General features: G+C 23.4%; 4 protein-coding genes across 4 annotated transcripts; 3 read left to right on the top strand and 1 right to left on the bottom strand.

The window, feature by feature from the left end:
- Positions 1-105: 105 nt before the first annotated feature.
- PVVCY_1305940 (conserved Plasmodium protein, unknown function) lies at positions 106-2,907 on the top strand (the record flags this gene model as incomplete). Its single annotated transcript, XM_008624265.1, has 1 exon — positions 106-2,907. The coding sequence occupies one exon, from the start codon at positions 106-108 to the stop codon at positions 2,905-2,907; it is 2,802 nt and encodes a 933-aa protein (XP_008622487.1).
- Positions 2,908-4,166: 1,259 nt separating this feature from the next.
- On the bottom strand, positions 4,167-5,732 carry PVVCY_1305930 (tRNA guanosine-2'-O-methyltransferase, putative; the record flags this gene model as incomplete). The annotated part of the gene is made up of 1 exon (XM_008624264.1): positions 4,167-5,732. The coding sequence occupies one exon, from the start codon at positions 5,730-5,732 to the stop codon at positions 4,167-4,169; it is 1,566 nt and encodes a 521-aa protein (XP_008622486.1).
- A 3,512-nt stretch (positions 5,733-9,244) lies between these two features.
- On the top strand, positions 9,245-10,291 carry PVVCY_1305920 (conserved Plasmodium protein, unknown function; the record flags this gene model as incomplete). Its single annotated transcript, XM_008624263.1, has 1 exon — positions 9,245-10,291. The coding sequence occupies one exon, from the start codon at positions 9,245-9,247 to the stop codon at positions 10,289-10,291; it is 1,047 nt and encodes a 348-aa protein (XP_008622485.1).
- A 2,046-nt stretch (positions 10,292-12,337) lies between these two features.
- PVVCY_1305910 (transcription factor with AP2 domain(s), putative) lies at positions 12,338-22,999 on the top strand (the record flags this gene model as incomplete). The annotated part of the gene is made up of 1 exon (XM_037634794.1): positions 12,338-22,999. One exon carries the CDS (start codon positions 12,338-12,340, stop codon positions 22,997-22,999), a length of 10,662 nt encoding a protein of 3,553 aa, XP_037490841.1.
- Positions 23,000-23,165: the final 166 nt, after the last annotated feature.

Raw genomic sequence — 23,165 nt, 5'->3', positions numbered from 1 at the left:
AGTTTATATATAACTGATACAAAAATACCATTAAAAACACATATTTATGCATATTCCTTTAATCCATTCTATGTAAATAATTTTTCTTAAAAAAAAGTATCAAAAATGAATAATTTAATGGATACAATAAAACAAAAAATGCAAATAGGAACTAAATTATATAATAAGACCTCGGACGCCGGAACACCAATACGATCGTCAAAACTAAACAATCTTGATATGGGTATGAATGATGGGATTATTGACGAAGAATCTATGACTCCTCGAGGATTTGATAAAACAAAAAAAAGCATGGGTGTAGCAAATTATACTACTACCATGAAAGAAACTACAGCGAATCAAAATAATGGACGAAATCGAGATCAAGAAAATAGATATAGTAGTGATGAAGACAAATCCAATGAAGTGATAAATAGGGATTCAAAAGATGATGATGAAATGTCTAACAATATGACAGAGTCGGAATTTATGAATAATATCAATTTAAATAAAAAAAGAGAAAGAAATGAATATTCACAAAAAGGAAATAGTAATAATATAAACAATTCACGTGAAAATTTAAATAATAATTTTGATTATAATAATAAAATGAATGGTGAAATAGAAAATAATACATCTTCATTTATGAGCAATGGGTGGGGAACTCCTAAAAAAAGTAATGTAGGTCATAATTATTATTCTGGAATTGATAATCCTTCGACTTTAAAAAAATATAAAACTCCATCTGAAATGGATATGTTAAACCCTGATGGAAGTTTAATAGGAAATAAATGTATAACTATAAATAATTATGTAAACCCACCAAAATTTGTATCCCAAACATTTACTCCTACTAAATTTCCATTATCAGGCGAAAAAAATCCTGATATAAGTTATGAAGATTTTAGAGGTTTTTTTAAAAATAATGCTTGTATAATAAGTGAGCATGAATTTAATAGTAAAAAAGCAAAACACAAAATTGGTGATAATGATAGAAAATATTTTGAAAAGTTTAACGTAGTTTGTGAAACAAATTTATGGCCCAATAAAAGAGGCGTTTCACAATCAGTTAATAAAAATGCCCCAAGTATTACTACCAATACTACAACAATGGGAAATTCAAATGATAGTAGCATTTCGATTCGTAGTAGCAACCATCGCAGTAGTGAAAGAAATTTAACATATAGCAACACTTATGGGAATTATGGTAACAGTTCTTTTTTAAATAATTACAAAGAATCTCCAAAATCCAAAAAACGAAAAGGCGATGGTAGTCCAAAGCTTAGTACAAAAAAATTGTTAAGTGCGTTGTCGGGAAATGATACAAAAAAAAAAGACCATAGTAATGGTAGTCCTATTAGAAATTATAAAAAATCTAAAACCCAAGGTAATGAAAAAGAAGACAGTGAATATGATACTGACGGAAATAAACAAAATAAATTTAATTTTATAGATTATGAATTAAATCCAGTTTTAAAAACTGAAAAAGATACAAATAAAACAAATGATTGTATTATAATGGAAACATTATGTAAACATAAACAAAATCCAATAACAACTATTTATGAACCATATTCAAAAGATTTAGATGATATATTTAATAAAAATGTAATAAAAACACCTATTACTTTATTAAATTTGTATCAATATTTATTAATTATTATATCTAGACGTAATAAAAAAAATCAACCAGTTTTTTATCGATTGATAAAACAAGAAATTGCCAATTTAAATCCATCTTGCGTATTTACTGAAGACATGTTAAAACAATTAGCTTGGATTGCTCCAAATTTAATTCAATTAAATAAAGTAGTTATAACAAAAGAAATTTATGAAGCTAATCTTGAAATATATACAGATTATGTTACTGGACGAAAAGTCGAAGATATACAAATAAGGGAACATACAGAAAAATGTGAAAATATATATGAATATACATCATCTGATAAATTAGAAATGCTAAAAAGAATAATTATTAATTGGGCAAATATTAAGCATACAGAATTATTAAAAAAAATTAATCCAGACTTTTACTTTCCTAAATATTCAGAATTAAAAAAATGGCATTCACTTTTTAATTTTAATCAAATTATTTTTCCATCTGTCATTTTGGAAGAAAATAAAATTTTAGCTCAATTAGCTCGAACACCCCAAGAAAGCAATGCAGACGATTTTATTGTCATACAAGATAGTCCAATAAAATGTGCAACCATTGATTTAAAAAAAAATAAAAGTTTTATTAACGAAATGGAAAAGGAAAAAACTCGAACTCCATTAGGAAGAAATAAAAGAAAATCAAATTTTTTATTCAACACAAACAATAGCAATTCTTCTAATTCATTTGCTTCACAAGGGTCTCCAAAAAAAAGAGAAACAGATAATATGAAGCAAATACGTGAAGAGGCCCATAAAAAAAAGATTATAAAATTAATTAAGGACGAATTTGATAAAGAATATGAATTGTTAGTTACTGAAAAAAAAAAATTCGAAAATGCAAAATGGATAGCAGAAATTATTCATGATCAATTTATAGTCGAGGGAACATGCACTGTAATCGAATTAAAAACTTTTGCTAAAAAAGTTGCAGATAAATATAAAAGTAATAAGGATTTCAAAATGGATGAACACGTAATAACAGAATTAATAGAAATATTACCAGAATACGTTACAGATATTCATGTAAAACCATGTTTTGCTGTTAAAGATAACATGAACCTATCAGTAAAGACAAAAAAAAACCTTTTCAATTTCTTGCAACCTTTATCTAACAAAATTGAAGATATTTCAAACAAATATGAGCAAGCAAAAAACAATAAAGAAAATAGATTAAATGATTTGTGGAAAAAACACAATGTTAATTTTGAAATTACAGAAAATATTAAAAAATATTTCTTTACACCTGGATCTATTGCTTTGTCTAATTTATAACAGGGGCATAGTTGCTTCTGCTGACTATGATTCGAGGAGGGAAACAATTCCATCCGTTTCACTCATATACTCTTACATATTGAATCACATTTCGTTATTATAATATTTTTTATTCTATTTGCTTTTTTTTCTTTTTTTTATGTTATTTATTTGTTTGTTTATGCACCTTTGTTGAGTATTATTGTATGTAATATATGTAATATATGCATTGCTTTATTCTCCTCATTTCGCATTTCCATGCGGCATATAATCATGCCTTACATTGTATAATGTGATCATGCATACATACAAATATTTATATAATTAATGAAATGCTCAATGTATAGGTTAAAGTAGTCTGGCCCCTATACTTTTTTATCCTCATTATGCATTATGCACATTTTACGTAGATACATAAAGCTACTTTATACTTTTCCTAATCACTAAGCATAAGCAAGCAAATAGCATATCTCTGTTACTCTTTTAACCTACTCACATTTGTTTTCTATCACCATATCGTATTATTGTTTACGTATAAATATTCACAAAATATATGCATATAACCTCACATATATGTGAAGATATATACTTTTACACTTTTTTTCGATATTTTCTTTATTGCATCCATTATTTTTTCTTTGCAATGAACGCACTTAAAGAAAGACAGTGATTACTATTTTTTTTTCTCCTCTTTTTTCATTTGCAAAAAACTATATACAAATTTAATATATTTACAAATATTTCCTCGTTTTTTTACTTATAAAGTTATTGCCATTTGAAAACGCAGATAACGAGTAATACCTATATATAAGTAGTATACCCACACAAATTTTCAATGGTCCCATATATATTTTACCCAATGTATGTTCTTTGCATATCCATGTTAATTTATAAAAAAATAGTAAAAAATAAAAATAGTGTTGCCATTTTTTGCAGCGGGTACATGCTTATGAAAATGAAAATTCTCAAAAATTATATAAACAGTGAAATAATAAATATTACTTTTAATTATTATTTTTTCGTAGTTATATACATATTATGTTCTAATTTAAAAAGTTTGGACAAATAAAAAATGAAAGTAAACAAATATATAAAGCTACAAATATAAACCATGCACATGCAATCTTTAAAAATTTTAACAATTACATACATCTTCACAAAAAAAAACATATGCACATATTTCTTGACAAAAAAAATTATTTTTTTTGTTGTTTCCCCCAGTTAAATTAATAATAAAAGGGTGTCTGTTTTCTCTCCCTATATGACATAAGTGTATGTACTTAGTAAATTCTAGGTTTCCTTTGCATTGCAACTATGAGTCTACCTGAGTAATCGGTAAATTCTTGCATACCATATGATATTAAATAAAAATCCTCATGTTTTAGTATTTCCATTTCTTCTTGCATTGTTTCAAATTGCACTGGAAATAAAAAAACAAGCATGCCATTGTCAACAAGTGTTTTCGAGGCAATGGTTAGAAGGTCTTTTACAGCTAAGGCGCAAGAATAGGTAACCGTTTTAGTATTTGTTAATGATTTTATTTTGCCCATTTTATCATTATTACTAGATTCTGTGACAGAACTAGAAATAGTAATATTATTAGTATATTCCGAATTTTCAACATGGCTATTATTATTTTGGAGGGCGTCTATATAATTATTAGAAATACTGTCATTAGTTATATCCTCGGAATTTTCATTTTCAATTTTATTTGTTTTTTTGTTTTTTTCGGTTTTTATAGACATACGAACAGTTGCTCTATTGCCATATGGCGGATCTGTTACTATAGCATCAATCCACGGTTTATGAAAAAAATTCCAAACAGGATTAGAATTGTCAGCTACTAATATTTCTGGGCTATTTAAATTATATTGTTTAAAATTTTCAAATATTGTTTTTTTATTACTTTTATGTTTCATGTGAGGGTTTAAATAAGATAATTTATAACCTTTTAATAATCTTATGTCAATATCATTACCTATACATATAGCATTAAAAACAGAAGATGCAATTAGTAATCCTCCTGAACCAACAAAAGGGTCTAACACTATATCACCCTTTTTTATTTTTGCAATATTACACATAATAAAGGCTAATTCATTATCAGTTGTAGTTGGCCCTAATATACGTCTTTTGTTTAGGGCATAATGTGCCCACCATGTTTTCCTATTGTTATTTTCAATTTTTTTTTTTTCATTAATGTTAGTATCATTGTTACAATTATCGCATTCTTTTTTATCACTAATGCAAATATTATCATTGCTATCTTTATTATAAATTAATGATGGATTAAACTTCCTCAGAGCAATACATTTACCGAAATAAATTTTATTTAAAATTCCTTTAGATTCTTTATCATGTTCTTCAAATATGGCTAATTGAACATGTGGATTTAATATATCTATATTTTTATATTTTTCTACATAAATATTAAACATATCCATTTTTTTTACCTTTTCTTCTTGATTTATTATTTTACCATATGCATGAAAATGAAAACACCATTTTTTATTATTTAAAGTACTTTCAAATAAATCATTTTTTGTTTTTAAATTTACTAATAGTTCATCATATGTACCTCCTTCCCCCCATATTTCAACAACCCCTTTTGTTAAAATACTTCTTGATAAGACATTTTTCCATATATTTTCAATCGAAACATTTCCTTGTAGTTTATTTATTTTTATATATGTTTCTCCCGCATAGTTATTTTTTTTTAAATTTAGTTCTTCCCCATTTAAGGATATATTACAATAATACCCAAAAGTTTCTAACAACGATTTTAATTCAAGAATTTTTAATTCGTCATACTTATTATGACTGCTAAACCAAATAAGATATGACATTCCTATTTTTTCAATTTCTTAAATTTTTTTTTAAACTTATCATCCTCATATGTTATACCCACAAAAATATTCCCAAAATTGCTTAAAAAATAACAGCAAAATAATAATTAAAATAATAATGATAATAATTAAAAAAAATAGTAGTTAATAAAAATTTTTAAAATAATAGTATATAGAAATTTAAAAAATGAAGTATATAAAATTAATGCTCGTAAGGCGCGTGTATAAATAAAGTGATCTATAGTTAATGCTATTAATTTATATTTCCTAAAAATAAATACAAAAATATTTTGGATTATCGATTCTATAAATATTTTTATATTACATATTTTTTTTTAATCTTTTATGCTTTAAAAAAAATAATTTATTGAAAATGCCTGAAAATTAAAATATAAGGGTATAAAATAAAGACCCAAATTAATTTTTTTAAAAATAATGTTAATTCTATATTTAATTGATTTCAGTAAAAAGCATGTTTGTGTCTTAAAACATACAAATAATAAATATTACTAAAATATACCACAGTGGTGAAAGCCCACTAAATGCAGCCAGAAATACGCTGACAAAGTTAATTAAAATCATACATTTTAAATATATATTTTTTTAAATTAATTAAAAAATAGTTAAAGATGATACATAAAACACATTCCAAGATATTATTTATTACGCTTTTTCCCCTGTTTACGCATTTTATCATGTGTTTCATTTTTATTTTCATTACCATGAAAGCTAAATTGATTTATAACAAAATAGTTCAATGGAAGTGTCCTAAAGAACATTAATAATATAAACATATTATTACCACATAATAATTATGCTTTGCTTTATTTTCTGTATTTGCTGTGAAATTGTGTATGCTTATTGATGGCCTGATTGATGTAAAGGCATATACATATTTAATTATATGCTTATGTTTTTATAATTTTACGCACTTTTGTTTGTTTTAAGAGTCGTATACATGTACATAAATGTAAGTGCATATTTTTTATGTATTTCATAAAAATGATTACATTAAATGTTCATATGCCTATGCATATGCATAGGGCTTACATACTTGTTTCGTATGTGCTATCATGCATATAAATACATTTACATGCTTTATTTTAACGATAATAAAATACATGAAATAAAAGGATGCACACGTGCATTTAGAAAAAAAATTATTAAGGCATAAAAATTATTGTATAATACATGAAAAAAAAATTGTACAATAACATTATACATGTTTATATAAAATATATATATGCATTACATCCATTATATCAAGTAAATTTGAATTCAATACGAAGGAAAATAAACTTAAGAATATATCTTTGTGAACGTAAAATTAATTTATATGTCCCATCACTAAATATGAAATGTATTATATCAATAAAACCCTTGCTTAATATAACCACATATAATTGATAAGACGTTTTTAATATTTTATCTTTCATTTATTTATACATAAACCAAGAAAATGCATACATATTATATTATATATATGCGATGATACATGCAACCACACATACTACTTACATATGTATCATTAAAATTTGTTCCTTCATAACATGAAATTTTCATATAATTTACATTGGAAAAATTATAAGTTATTCTTATACTTATACAGTTGAATGAAAAGTAAAAATATTATATATATAGTTAAACAAAATATATTGATAGTTTATTACACAATAAGACTAACGAAATAATTAAATGACACTGTGAACCAAAATTACCATTGTCTGAACTATAAACTTAGATACAGAAATGTGTGTTTTTTCTTTTTATTTTTTTTATTATTTTTGTTAATATATTTTTATTTTATTAAAACATCCATTTTTTATCCATTGTATTGTTGTCCATAACATTTATCGTAATGCTTTATTTCCATTTATACAGTCATGCATATATGCAATTATAAATGCATATTTTATTTTGGAGTTTATGCACATATTTTTTTTCATTATTTAAAAAAAATTCCATTAGGCACCCATCTTACTTTCATGTAAAATAATTTAGTGTTTTTTAGTTGTCAATATCGCTATCCATTTTTTTTTCTTTTTTTTTATGATTACAATTCTTATATATTTTTTTTGATAGTATCACTTTTAATTTTTTTAATTTTATACAATGAAATGCAATTATATTAATATAAAGTAAAAAATGCATAATACATATAGTATATTACTAGATGTTTATAATAATATATGCTTTATTCATGTTTGGGTAAATACATATAAAGATATATATCAGCACATTAATGTGTAATATAATGCTTCCAAAATGGTGTATAAAAAAATATAAGGTATTTAACTGCCAACTTATATTATATATTTTGTGTGTATAAATATGTATTATATATATAAATGTATATTAGTGAATATGTATGCATGCGTACAAATGCAATTCAATCATGCGTGTGTATGAATGCATAGAATATATTTTGTATTCCTTTGCATCGATATAAACATTCCATGCATAGATATAATTCATATCATTCCATGTACAAAACATTTACTGCATAGACATAAATGTATCTTCGTGCATAGATACAAGAGTATTAGTATATATACATTTTGTATTTGTATATGTATTTTTCGTAAAATTTTTATGTATACATGCTTGCAGAATAATTTAGACAATAAAAATGTTTGCACCATAAAAAAATATATAAAAAATAAAGCACATCTGCATATACTACATGCTAATGTTATAAAATTCCAAAACAAACACAGGGAAAAATAAAATAATAATAGAACAGACCATAAAAAAAGAAAGTAAACAATCGAAAACGAGTAATATACAACCACCTTGCATTTCATTGTATTTCATTATTTTTATGTAATATATATATTTTTTAGTGCATTTCACTTTATACTGAATTATAAAATATACAAATTTATGTATTTAGATTACATTCGATTGCACCATTTTGAAAAATGCATATATAAATGCATTTTATCATTTTTGTTTTTTAACATTGTTTTTTTTTTAATAAGATTTTTTTATGTTCAAAAATTGAAACTTCTATAAATTTTTGTTGTTTTAAATTATAAACATATTATACAAAAATCATTAGACGCTGTTTAACTACTTCTATTCATTTTATCCTTTTTGTTTTTAACCATATAAATATGCGCATATGCATCTATACATATATTAATTTGCACATATTCCTCTATTCGCAGTTAGATATATACCTACTTGCTCCTATGCATTAAATCTCCACTAAAAAGGAAATGTATATCCATTTATTTATATAACAACAATTTTATCAATCCTATTTTTTGTTTCACATTAGTTTTTTTTCTAAGTACTTTTGCATAAATAGTTTTGATTGACAATAATGAATTAGTTAAAATAATAAGGAATATATTATAGATTATTATATATATCCTCCAAATTTATACATAAAAAAGTGAATACTAAAAATATATGCATATCGACAGAAACAACATCATACAACTGCAGAAAACGTGCTAAATAACCATAATATACCGAATCAACAATCGAATAAATAAAATATAAAAATGAATAATAATTTGCATTATGAAGAATTCAAAGAAGATAACTACATTAAAGCCTGGATTAAACAATCCGAAAATCCTGAGCTTTTTAAAGATTGGAATGATATAGAAGATACTTGTAGCAGTAATGAGCTCACAAAAGTTGTTGGATTTAATAATTTTAATAGTAACCTAATAAATGTTATAGTGAATGAACATGCGAATAATACCTTAAATAAAAAGAAAAAAAGAAAAGCATATAGTTTATTTTATAGTAATGAACATAATCAGGAAAATTTTTCTTTTTATAAAGATGATATTTATAATAACAATTTAGACCATAATAATTATAATAATGATAATTGGACCAATACAAATTCCATGAACATAAACAATAATGCTAACCTAATCAATGGAAATCACAATTTTAATCGTCATAGTATAACTTCATTTTTTGATGGCAATGATACGAAAGGTTTTACTGGATTCGATAACACACCAGGATCCAATATATTTGATAGATCTGAAAATTACAACAACACATCACAAGTCCCATCAATAAAAAAAATGAAAAGAGAAAATATATGTACTGAAAATAATGATGACACCTTATTTAATAATTTTATGAATTCATCACCTTTTTTTCAAATTAAAAAATTAAAAAAAATAAGTTGTGGTAGTGCAAGTACTAGTGAATTTTTTAATAATTACCTTGAAACACCAACTAAAGCCGTAAGCGCAAATCAAAATTATTATGATTTAGAAAGTAAAAAAGGAAATTCCACAAACACAACAAAAGAAAATACATCTGAAGAATATGTTTCTTCTAATAATAGTGCAAGCAAACGAACCATTAATTATTCAAATAAAACAGACGATTTTAATGATTATAGATTTAGTCCAGAGCATGATTATTTATCTTCTTCAGAATATGTCGATGAAGAAGATCCATCTAGGTGTTTAAACAAAAAACAAACCGAAGTTAATTTCTTAGGGCAAAAATTGGACTACAAAATAGTTGGAGACCCTATGAGTTTTTCGAAAGATCACCCACGATATAGCATGATATGATATCTCAATATATTCACAAATATTTTACATTCATATATGAAATAATATTGTTACGATATTTGGTGTTAACGACAATAATATTATCACTATATTTGTTACACAAATAAGATATTAAGGAATCTGAAAATCAATCAAAATTATTATTTCCTATCATATAATTACATATAATTATTGTAAAATTTACAAATACCTTAAAATTATCGTTTTACAACCACAATAACATAACATTAATAGAACAGAATGTGCTGGAAGAATATTCTGTTTTATTTATTTTATTTATGAATTTTTTTGTAAGGTCTACGTTTATATATCTATATAAATAAGTATTAGTATATATATATATGTATTTATACTTATGTGTTATAATTGAAATTAAATTACAAACCCTAATTTATGGGGGCGTTTTCATGCATATAATATTTATTTTTTCTTCCTTATAAATTAGGATAATTATTATTTGTTATTTTTTTTTCTTTTTACACCAATAACTTTTACCAACAAATATAAGTGAAATACTTTTATTTCTCATTTTATTGTCTTTAAAGTCGACAATATTCAATTACACATAATATATAGGTAAAAACACCGATTTATATTCGGAAAATAATACCAATATTTAAGCATAGGCCTTTTAACATTTTATCTTTTCATTTATGTTTTATTATTATTTTTTTTTATGTAATAAATGTATGGGATGATACATAAATATTGAAAATATCAATTCTCTTTATTCATTTTAATTTGGCACATTTTTAAAGCGATGTTGTATACAAGAAATTCATGTTTCGATTCGAATAATTATAAAAAACCATAGAGAAATAATTAATGTATTTATCATTATGAGGGTTATATAAATAGTGGCATATAAATATGCATATTATATGCATCTCCATATTGTATTCATTTAGTTGCATATTTAAATGTCTTGTTCTATACATCATTGCTTTCTCATTTTGAAAAAATAATAAAAGACTTTCCTTATGCATGAAATATATTAAAAAGAAAAAAAAATTATTTGTTAATACATAAAAAATATGTGGAAAGGCATATAATATCATATATTTTCAAATACATAAAAATATGTATAAGGTGTCACCTTTTATTATAACCTCTTCAAATTTTTAACTTTACAGAAAACAATAGCATAATATTTTTTTCATTTATAATATTTTTATCTCATATGCATAACGTATGATTATTTATACATGCTTAAATTTATTTATTTATCTTATAAAATAAAATACATAAGAGATATACATATTATATCTATGTAACATATGCTTGTATAAATCTGCATTTTAATAATATATAACATATAATATATATTAACAATGCCTCCAAAATTTTAATAAAATAAACATGATTTAAATATGAAAAATAAAATGAAACAATATTCCCAAAAATATTTTTTATAAAAAAAATTATTTTAAAATATTAAAATTGTATTACTCATTTTTTTTTCATTTTCAAAAAGGGATTGCAGGAATTTGTTTGTTTCACATCATATAGGAGGGAAAAAAGGACAGTATACATAGCCAAAATAATTAAAAAAAATACCTGAAATTTTTTCTTTCATATTTGTTATTAAAAATATGCTTAATAAAAAAAAATTAAAATAATAAAAATTATATTTTAAAAACCTGAACTATTAAAAAGGAATAATACAAAACAATAATTATCATAAAATAATTCCTTTAAATCATGATTTTTTTTAATTCTATATATAAGAAAAATTTGATCAAAATATTTCATATTACTCCGACCTACAATATATCATCATTTTTTCAAAAACAAATTATATATTGAAAAATATGCCTATTAAAATAAAACAAACAATAGGGATATAATTGTCATATATTTCCCTATATATACATAAATCTGCATATTTATGTTTATTTGTTTTGGTTTCTCATTACAATATCGTACATTATGACTTCATAATGAACGAAAATCAAACATATTTTATTTTTTCGCATTTTTTTTCTTCTTCTATGTTTAATAAAAAGACAAGAAGAGGGGAAAAAATGTATATATGAAAAAAAGAAAATGCAAAACCAATTAAATGGAATGGATAGGCCCCAAACGAAACAAAATAGTACCACAGGCATTTATAATGAATTAAGTAAAGATGAGATAAATCATGTTCATTTTAAAACAAAACTTGATGATAATAATAATAACCGATTGAAGCATAACACCTTTAACAGTTTAAAATATCAAAAACAAAATGTGATGAATTCCCATCAGTTGCCTTTTAATGATTCTACAAACAACAATGGATTTTATTCTATAAATAATGATCATAATAAAGAAATAACAAAAAATAAAATAGTGACTCAAGGGAATGAAGGTTATATTAATGAAAATATAAACTCTTCCTGTAGCACAATGCCGTTATTGAATAGTAATATTAATTATAAAAGTTCTAATTTTTTTGAGAATAATAATATTTTCGACAAAAAAAATGAACACAATATGAAAAAAGATATATATATAAAGGGAAATTGTGTAAATATAAATGAAGTGAATAATATAAGAACATCATCCAGTGGTAATAATGAAAGTAATGCACATTTCAATACATTTTTTAATATAAATAAAAATAATTTAATAAGTGATAATATAAATCCATTGGATAACATTCAATTTATTAACTATATAAATAATAATGAATATCCAACGAATATTACTAATCATATTGATACTTCAAATAATCATATAATAAAACAAAACGGAAATGATTTTTTACCATATAATAAATTTTCTATATCTGAAATGCATTCTACATATCCTTACCTAGATTATATGAAGCGTAATTCATATGCTGATACAAATATTAGCAACATGCGAAATGAATTTGGCTTCAACAATGTTAAAAATAGTAATTCCAACAACAAACCTATTGAAGGGGGCCCTACTTTTATTTATAATAATAATTGTTATGTAAACAATAACCCTCAAAACCCGTTGTATATAAATAGAGAAATTTTATCACGTCAGCCATCTAACCTCGTTGATTATAATAATAGTTATATTAATGATAATAATTATAAAATAAATAGTTCCAATTGTTTAGGGAATGATAACTATATTGAAAAAACCTCAAATGTTTTAAAAAATGAGGTGACAAATAGAAATATGGAATTACCTCATATCGTAAGTTCAACTAATAGTTTTAATTGCATCGTAAATAATAGCATGGGACAAGTTAATGCATATGAAAAAATTAACCAAAATAACTATAGGCAAACAGATTCGTTACATAATAACATATTGAATGCGCAAAATAACATTATTTATGACAGTGAAAAACATAATTTACAGAATAACTTTGATTTTATGTCTCACAGTGGACAAACAAATACTAATAAGACCAAAGATAACAACCAAAAGTCTAATAATTTCGAAAATTATAGAAATGAAGTAAATGATAACAGGAATATGCCAATCCTTGATAATATGGGCATGGATAACAAATTCCGAAATTCAACTAATAATGATGATTTAAAAATAAATAATACAAAAACTGATACACCGATTTTTAATCCTAAATATTATCAAGATACGAGTTCATTGAATATATTTAATGGAGAAAAAAACACACAAATAAATAAACCGCAACTTGTTAATCATAGTAATGAGTTAAACAATTCTACTTATACAAATATAGTATATAATAATTATAATAAGTATGGCCATAATTTTAATTATGGTATGGTAAATTCACCAGACAAATTTAAAATGGAAAAAACAGAAAATGTTAGTTATTGGGATGATAATAAACCCATTTGTAATAACAATTCTTCTGATATTTTTCAACGAAATTATTCTAACATTAATGAATATGAACAAAATAATTACAAAGAATCTAATATGCCCAGTGGTTATACTGATTCGGAAAAGACTTTACAAACTTATTGTTTTGTAAATTTACCTTCAAAAAATGAAATAAATAAAAATAACCAAATTAATAAATTAGAAGAATACAATATTAAAAAAGAGGACGCCAATATAAATACCCATTATTTCAACAACTGTATAAGTTTAGATAATGAACAAAATTTTAATAACTTCACTAATTTTAATAAACAAAACGAAAATAAAAATAATGATGTAGCACATTCATATGAACTTAGTCTACTCAAAGAGGATCATGATGGTGCGTATAATAATAATGATAAATATTTTGAAGATATGGAACAGCAAAGAAAAAATATATATAATTTTTATTTACAATCATTTTTAAACAGTATAAACAATGTACGTGATAGTGTAAAAATTAACCATGGGGATATCCCAAACAACATACCAAATGATGAACATATAGAATGTAATAATACTTTTGAAACTGAACGATGTGAAAATAAAGAAATAATAACTCAACAAAATAATGATATAGATAATATGGTATTATTTAATTTAAAACACATGAAAAATAAAAAACTTTTAAAAAATTTTCCAAAAATAAAAGAATATTTTTCATATGTAGATTATTATATTAAGTCATTACGCTTATTATATACTAAACTATTAAGTAATAGAAATTTAATATTTATATTAGCTAGTGAAATATTATCAAAAAATAATTCAAGTGATATAAAAAATATATACAATTCTTCATATTATAGTGATAAATATTCATATATTAAAGAATTGATATCAATTTTTTTACCAGAACCTCCTATTTTTCCACCTTTGCAAATATGGTTATATTTTGGTAAAAAATATGCATCCCAATTACATAAATTGCATCTAACCATTTATATAATATATCAAAAAATTATCTACAATTTTTCTAACATATTACTACAAATAAATAATGATCAAATAAACCATTCAGAAAAAAGAGGATATACCAAAAAACATGTAACCGATTCATTAAATTATTACCGTGTTCGTGAAAATAAAATAAATGAAAAAGAACACTTATGTCAGTATATTAAAAGAGGAACTTTGCTAAATAACCCCACGAAGAATATAGATCCACAAAATAATAATAATATACTTTTAACTCAAGATTCAGCTATTTTATCAACGGGTAGTAATGATCATGGTAAACTTAGAAATAGTTATTGTGCTCCCCATGAAGAAGGGTATAAAAATAATTATATTATCGAACGTCATTTATTCCAAATAAATCAAAAATTGGAAAATATAATGAGTTCAGTTAATAATATATCGAATTTTATAAAATTTTCAAAAGATATAAATAATGATAAGGAAGGAGAAAAATGCGACAATACAACTAAATCAACAAATGATAATGCATGTAAAACTTGTTATATAAATGCCGATCCTGGATTTCCAATTGTTCAAATTAATTCTGACCCCAATGGTGAAAATCTGCATGATAAAAATGCAGTTGATGTTGGGAATGATGATAATCAAAATAATAATGCAGGAAAAGAAGACGAAAAAAATGAGTCCCACGAAAATAATAAGCTTGATATAAGTGAGAATAATACATGGGGAAATGAACAAATAGTTACATATGATAATTTAGAAAAAAATAATATTAACACTAAAGATGAAAAAAGTGATACTCTTGATGATAATATTAGTTCCTTTGAAAAATTGGATATTATGAATGATTCAATGTTAGAAGATGATTCTCAAAAAATTGTGGATGCAATAAAATATGAATTGAAAGAAGTATATAATAAAATAAAAAATTTAAATGTATATGGTAACTATATGGCATTAGCTAGTAACACTTTTGTTTCGAATAATGAATTTGGAGAGCCAAATACCCAATTTTCTCATTTTGGTGATATGAACAAGTATGATGATAATCATATTAATATATCTAGTAGACAAAATTCTGATATATTTAAATTATTTCCAAATACAATCTTTAGTGAAAATAATAAAAAATATATCGAAGACAATAAACAAATATTAAATGGAATGAGTAATAATACTATTTTTACAAATGAAAATATAAATACGAGTATAATATCCGATTTAAATTATGCAGATAATATTTTTAAAAACTTTTTATTTTTATCAGAAAATATATACAATAGTTTATCGAAATATGGAAGTTACTCACTTAAGGGAAAAATAATGGGACAAAATAATTTGGCACAACTTCGAAACTTCGATCCAACAAATAAACATACCGAATTAAATAATTTAGAGCAAATGTATAATTATCAGTTAATACCAATAAGTGAGATTTGTGAAGGGAAATCATTTCCTGATCAAGATCATATAAATATATCTAAATATAAGGGACCAAATAATAATATCGAAACAGAACAAATTGACACATTAACACCAATCCCTAATATACATCAGAATGAAGAGAATGATATAAATTTAAATATATTTAACAATAAAAATAATTTATTTTTTTATGAAGAAAATAATGCTTATAATATCAGTGAATCAAAAAATATATATGCAAACATGGATGAAAAGTTTGATGCTAATAAAGAGGGAAACAATTATTATATAAGCTCCAATTTAACTGGCACAAATGAAATATATTCCAAAAACAACATCCTTTTACAAAATGAGAAGAAGAACCAAGACAATACTATGATAAATCCCGATACAAAATTTTCACCGTATAATAATTTAGAACAACATCAGAAAATATATCCTACAAAAGTTGAAAATGAAAAAGAAGTGGGCGTTTTAAACCTAAGAAAATCGACTTCAAATTGTTATGAAAATAATAGTAGTAAAAATGGAAATATAAATCGAAACTTTATTATTTATAAAGACCAAAAAAATGATCCCCAACAAACATATAACAAAGAAAATTATTATTTTCCATCCAATAATGTAAATATAAATCACACTAAATTAATGCAACAAAACTATTTTACAAATAACATTTTTAACAATAATTGCAATGAAAATTATCACAATAATTATCAATATACCAAAAATAATGGAAAAGATGATAAGCCTAATGATAATTTTTCTTATACAACTAATTATAAAGATAGTAATAGTAATAGCCATACTGAAGGCAATATAAGTAATATAAAAAATATTATGAACACACCCCATGAGGATAGAAATGCAAATAAAATAAATGATAGTACTATATGCAACAAATCGAACTGTAATGATAACCAAAGTAATTATCTTAATATAATAAATAATTCTGATCAATATATTAATAGCATTTCCCAAAATGAAGAAAATCAATATCTTGAATCTTTTGTAGATAATAATAACTCATATAATATATTAAATAAAAGAAATAGTAATTCGTTTATATATAATGATATAAATGAAAAAAATGAAAATAATATTTATTATACTAACAATTTAAATACACAGCCTATGCCTAATAATAATTCTATTCAATATGATATCAACTATTATTCAAATAAAAAATCTGATAAACAAACTAATCAACATAATGAACATATAAAATACCTTTCAAATAATATTATTAATAATCAACAATTTAATCATAATATTAACAACCAAATAAATACCATTTCCTTAGACAATTTGCAAATGCATATTGACAATTATAATACCAAATTTTTACAAAATATAAATAATAACAGTCCTGAAAATTTAATGTCAAATAAATATATTTATCTCAATTCGAAGAAATATAATATTCCAGAATCTAATATAAATTGCGATAATAGAATGGGTAATACTCAAATGCTTGATATGAACAAATCAGATAATAATACAAACTATTATAACAACAATAGTAGTAATTATTTTAATGATTTAACAAATTATAATGATTTAAAAAATAACGAAATGCAATCAATAGATCAGATGAAAAATGCAAAATGTACTGATACAAAAAATGAAATTCAACCTTCCAATCCTCATTATACAAACTCATTTATTAACTTAAATGAAAATAATAATTTCCCAATCAATAATAACACAAACAGTTGTATAAATACTAACAAAGATGAATTTATTTCAAATTATCATACTCATTCTGATACTCCAAAAAATTATGATGATAATTATAAAATAACTAAGGAATATAATAGAGATGAAGTATTAGAAAATAAAAACTACATATCAACAAACAGCAGTGATAGTGAATATCGAAACCAAATGATATACACAATGGAAAAAGAGTTGAATAAAAAGAAATATATAGAAAATTATACGAAAAATGTTTTAAAAAGCAAAGAAGAAAATATGCCTTTAGAAAATTTTAAAGTAGGGATAGACAAACTTAACAAATGCAGTAGCAACATTGATCAATTTGAACAAAATGACACAAATAGTCTCGTTAAAACCCAAGATATGGATACAAATCAAATAAATGATATAAATAAAAAAAAACTAAAAAAAATGCTTGAAATAACAAATCAATTAATTGGAAAAAAATATAGAGGTATTTCTTATGATCCAACCAGAAATGGATGGTCAACATTTGTATATAAAGATGGAGTTAGATATAAAAAATTTTTCTCTTCATTAAAATATGGAAACCTATTAGCAAAAAAAAAATGTATAGAATGGAGGGTCAAAAATTTAAGTCCAGATTCTCATGCATATATTTTTTCTGTTAAAGCAAGAGATGAATTTAATTCGATATTAAATGATAATATTGATGAAAATTTTAATTATGTATATGATGAAAAAAATACTAATAATAATACTCAAGAAACACCTGACCAAAATAATAACAGAGATATATTTTATGTTAATGCCTTTTTAAATTTATTCAATAAAGAAAATAACCAAACTGATATTTCAAATCAAAATGATATAATAAATAAAAAAGATACCATCGAAACTTCCAATAAACGAAAAAAGGGAATAAAAAATAAAAATAATATGGTTACTTTAAATGATAATGATAATTCAAATGAAGAAAATGTTCATAATATTTATTGCCAAACCTATGAAGAAGGAAAAAACACATCTAATAATGATATAAACTTCGATAATCAAATTGGGAATGAAACATTAAAAGATATAGAAATGCAAAATCAAGATCCCCATGAAATATATATCACTAAAAAAAACAATTATGAGGATTCTCAAGTAAAAAATAGTTTTTTAAATGTGCCATATGAAGAGTCATTATCGAAAAATAGAAAAGAAGATAATGATAGTAATTCTTTTTATGCTAATGATATCCATACTTCTCAAAATGAAAAAAATGAGGATGATCTATCAAAAGCTGTAAACACTGAAATAAGTTATAAAAATTGCTATCCAAATAATTACAAAATAAATATAGTACAAATTGAAGAAGCCGAAACAATACAAAATATTGATCTCAACAATGAATATTATATAAATAGTAACAAAAAAAATGACCATTCTTATGATGCCTTAAATTCGACTTACAACTATGGTAATGACGAAAATAACTTGTCACTTAAACAGTTAGATAATAAAAAAAAAAGAAAAAGAGATGTTATAAAATGTGATGAAATTATATCAAATGGTGAAAAGGAAAATTTTGAAGGAATGAGACCCCATTGTGGGGACTCAGAAGATAAAGCCAACGATTCGGTCAATCTCGGTGCAAATGGATCATCCATTTTATACAATTTTTTGGAAGAAAAAAATAACGAAGAAGAAATAATAAATAACCTATTTGGAATTGCAAAAAATGACGTAAATTTACAGAAAGAGCAAATGTATAAAGATGAAATAAATGCACAATATGAAAATGTTGGTATCAATTATAATGACCATGATAAGGATGAGAAAAAAACAGATGGAAAACAAATATGGGAACATAGAAAATGGAAAAATATGGATCAATATGTGGAGGAAAAAAATGACAAAGAGCTGTATGAAGAGAGATGTGCTACCCCCCCAAATGAAAATACTCAAAACAATATTCAAGGATACGAAAAAGATAACAAAAAAGAAACAATAAACAAAAAAAGAAGAATGTTTATAGAAAATATAGATATTGATGATAAAAGTTATTATGTATATAAAGAGACATTACTTAACTACATGAATAAATGTAACTATACAAATGAAGAAGAGAAAAAAATATTTATAATGTTTTTAAAATTTAACAAAGAATGGGTTTTATTAGAATTAGATGGGTTAGAAGATATATATCATGATTATTTTAGAAAAAAAATTGAAGCTTTTTATAAATCATACTTAATAAAATTGAAGGTAACTAAAACCCAGACTAATGACAATACAGATGATGAAATCGAACAAGCACAAAATAAAACATGTAAAAAAACAAAAAACAACATACCTAACAAAATAGCAAATAAACGAAAAGAACAAATTAGAGATCTTCAATTAATTTTTGAAAAAAAAGTAAATACTTCATGGATGTGTATGATATTCCCTATACATTTTTTATACATATTTAGCTATAAAATATTTTGTATACTTAAATATACTACAAAAAAAAGTAAGAAAAAAAAGAAAAAGGAAAACTCAGATGATGATGATAATTGTAGAAAAAATAATTATGAAGATGGTGAAAATAATTATATAAACTTCAATAATGATAAATATGAAGAAAAAGATAAACAACTGACAAGCAAATTTAAAGGAGTAAATTTTATAAAATATAAAAAAGCCTGGTGTTTTACATATATAGATGTAGATGATAAAAAAAAAAAAAAATTATTTCAAATAGACGATTATGGATTTAAAGAATCAAAAGCATTATCTATTTTATTTCGAAAAAGTTTTGTATATCATTTAACAAAAATGCACACATTTTTAAACAGTTTGATATTTAATAAAAATATTAATATGAATATTTGCAATGAATTTGATGATAAATATGAAAATAAAATCATTAATAAAGAACTTAATGCAAATTCTATTATTTATAATGGGACTGTAAATGATTATATTGAGCATTATAAAAGATATGAAGAATTTTTAGTATGTTATGGAAAAATTATTTATTTTAATGAAATGAAAAATATATATTTAAATTCAGAAGATAAACAAAATGTATTAAATTATATACCAATAGAAATACATAACAAAATAACTAATGATATTGAACCTATAAATTTATTAATAGGAACAAGAAACTATTTTTCAAAAAAATCAAAACTTTTTACATTACCAAAAGGTATTGTTTATTTATCAGGATATTTTTTATGGGTTGTATTATTTTTAAATCAAAACAACAAAGAAGTTATTATATCTTTTTCAGTTCGAAAATATGGTTTTGAAAGAGCTAGAGCAAAATGTATAGAATGTTATTATATTTTATTAAATAAATATGCATTTAGACCTATAAATATTTCAGGTGTTATTGATCTAATTTTAGAAAATGATTTAGAATCAAAAAGTTATAACCTTTTAGATTATTCTAATGAAAATATTATATCATTAGAAAATTTATTTTATTTTTTCTCGCCTTCATCTTATGTCCTTAAAAATAATACCCTATATAAAAAAATTAATAACAATCCAGCTCTTACTTCTTATTATGATTCAATATTCCCTGGTGAGTATGAGCAAATTAGTTCATTAGATATATTTCAAAATTTTGAGGCATGTCACAAAATCGATGAAACAAATGAATCTACTAATCCCACATCCATAGATCTAGGCCAAGGGAATTCCTTACATTCTTCAAACACATGGAATAATAATATTGAAACGAATACCAATTTTAATGACAAAGAAAATGGTGCTAGCACTCCGATTGAACATACCCCTATTGATCAAATATTTTTTTCTAATAATACTGTTGATGCTGAAAAAAAAAATATACCATTATATTTCACAGACGATGAAACCAAAAAAAGGAAGCAATTAAACATAGATTTCCAAAATACAGATAATATGACTAACCAATTTAATATCAATAATAATTCCCACCTTTTGAATACTTATTGTGATATAAATTTCGATAGTAGAAGTAAATCCCCTAATTCAGTAGAAAGAGAAAATATGGGAAATTCTTTTAATGATTTTTGTATGCCAAACTATATAGAGCATAAAGTTGAATTAGATGATAAACTGAATAATGAAAAAACACATGATGCAATTACCATCCCATTAACAACATCAAACATATTTGATAATGATACCACTCCGGAATATATAGATAAAAATTATTACTCTAGTAAGGATGAAAATGAAAATATGACGGAATTAGGCAGTGAAACAAAAAATATACCTCATCTTTATTATGAGCACGAACATATAGGAAATAATAATCATAATAATGCATTTATTCATCCAAATATCTCCAAACAATCGATGAACAAAGATATATACAGTTTTTTATGTGACAACAATTTACAAGACTGTTATTTAAAAAAACATTATAATGAACTATTTAATAATAAAGAAGTAAATAATTATGTGTTTAAAAAAGTAAGTAAAAAAGAAGAACATCTTGGAATTTTTATTCTACTAAATTCTCAATGGCTATCTGATTCTTTTTTTGATAATATTAATCAAATTGAAACAAAATATGCTGATATTTATTCCTTTGAAAATTATTTAAATACTCGTGAAGAAGTTCTTAATTGGAAACATCAAAAAACATTTATTAAAGATTGTTCAGATATTTCAAAAAAATTGCCAAGAATTGTTGGGGTACATTATGATTCCCATGCAAATGCTTGGGTTGTTAGTTGTACTATAAATAAAAAAAGGCGTGATAAAAAATTTTTAGTTAAAACATTTGGCTTCTTACAAGCTAGAAAATTGGCAATAGAACACAGGAAAAAATTGCTTCAATCTTCAAAAAGGAATATACCAAACGAGGACAAGCAAAATACTAAATAAATCTCTATTCTTGTATTATTTATTTCCTCTTTTTTTCAAATAATTTCTCTTAACCTTTTTATTTTCATTTTTTGTTACCTTTTGTTTTAGTTTATTTTGTCTTTTATTTCGTTTAACAAAATTTATGATTTTCTTAAATTTTATAAACTCAAAAATATGACTCGTT

The sequence above is a fragment of the Plasmodium vinckei genome (genome assembly GCF_900681995.1).
Source record: "Plasmodium vinckei vinckei genome assembly, chromosome: PVVCY_13".
In the NCBI taxonomy this organism is placed as follows: domain Eukaryota; phylum Apicomplexa; class Aconoidasida; order Haemosporida; family Plasmodiidae; genus Plasmodium; species Plasmodium vinckei.
Note: the sequence above shows the minus strand (reverse complement) of the source record. Positions and strands in the feature narration are given on the sequence as shown.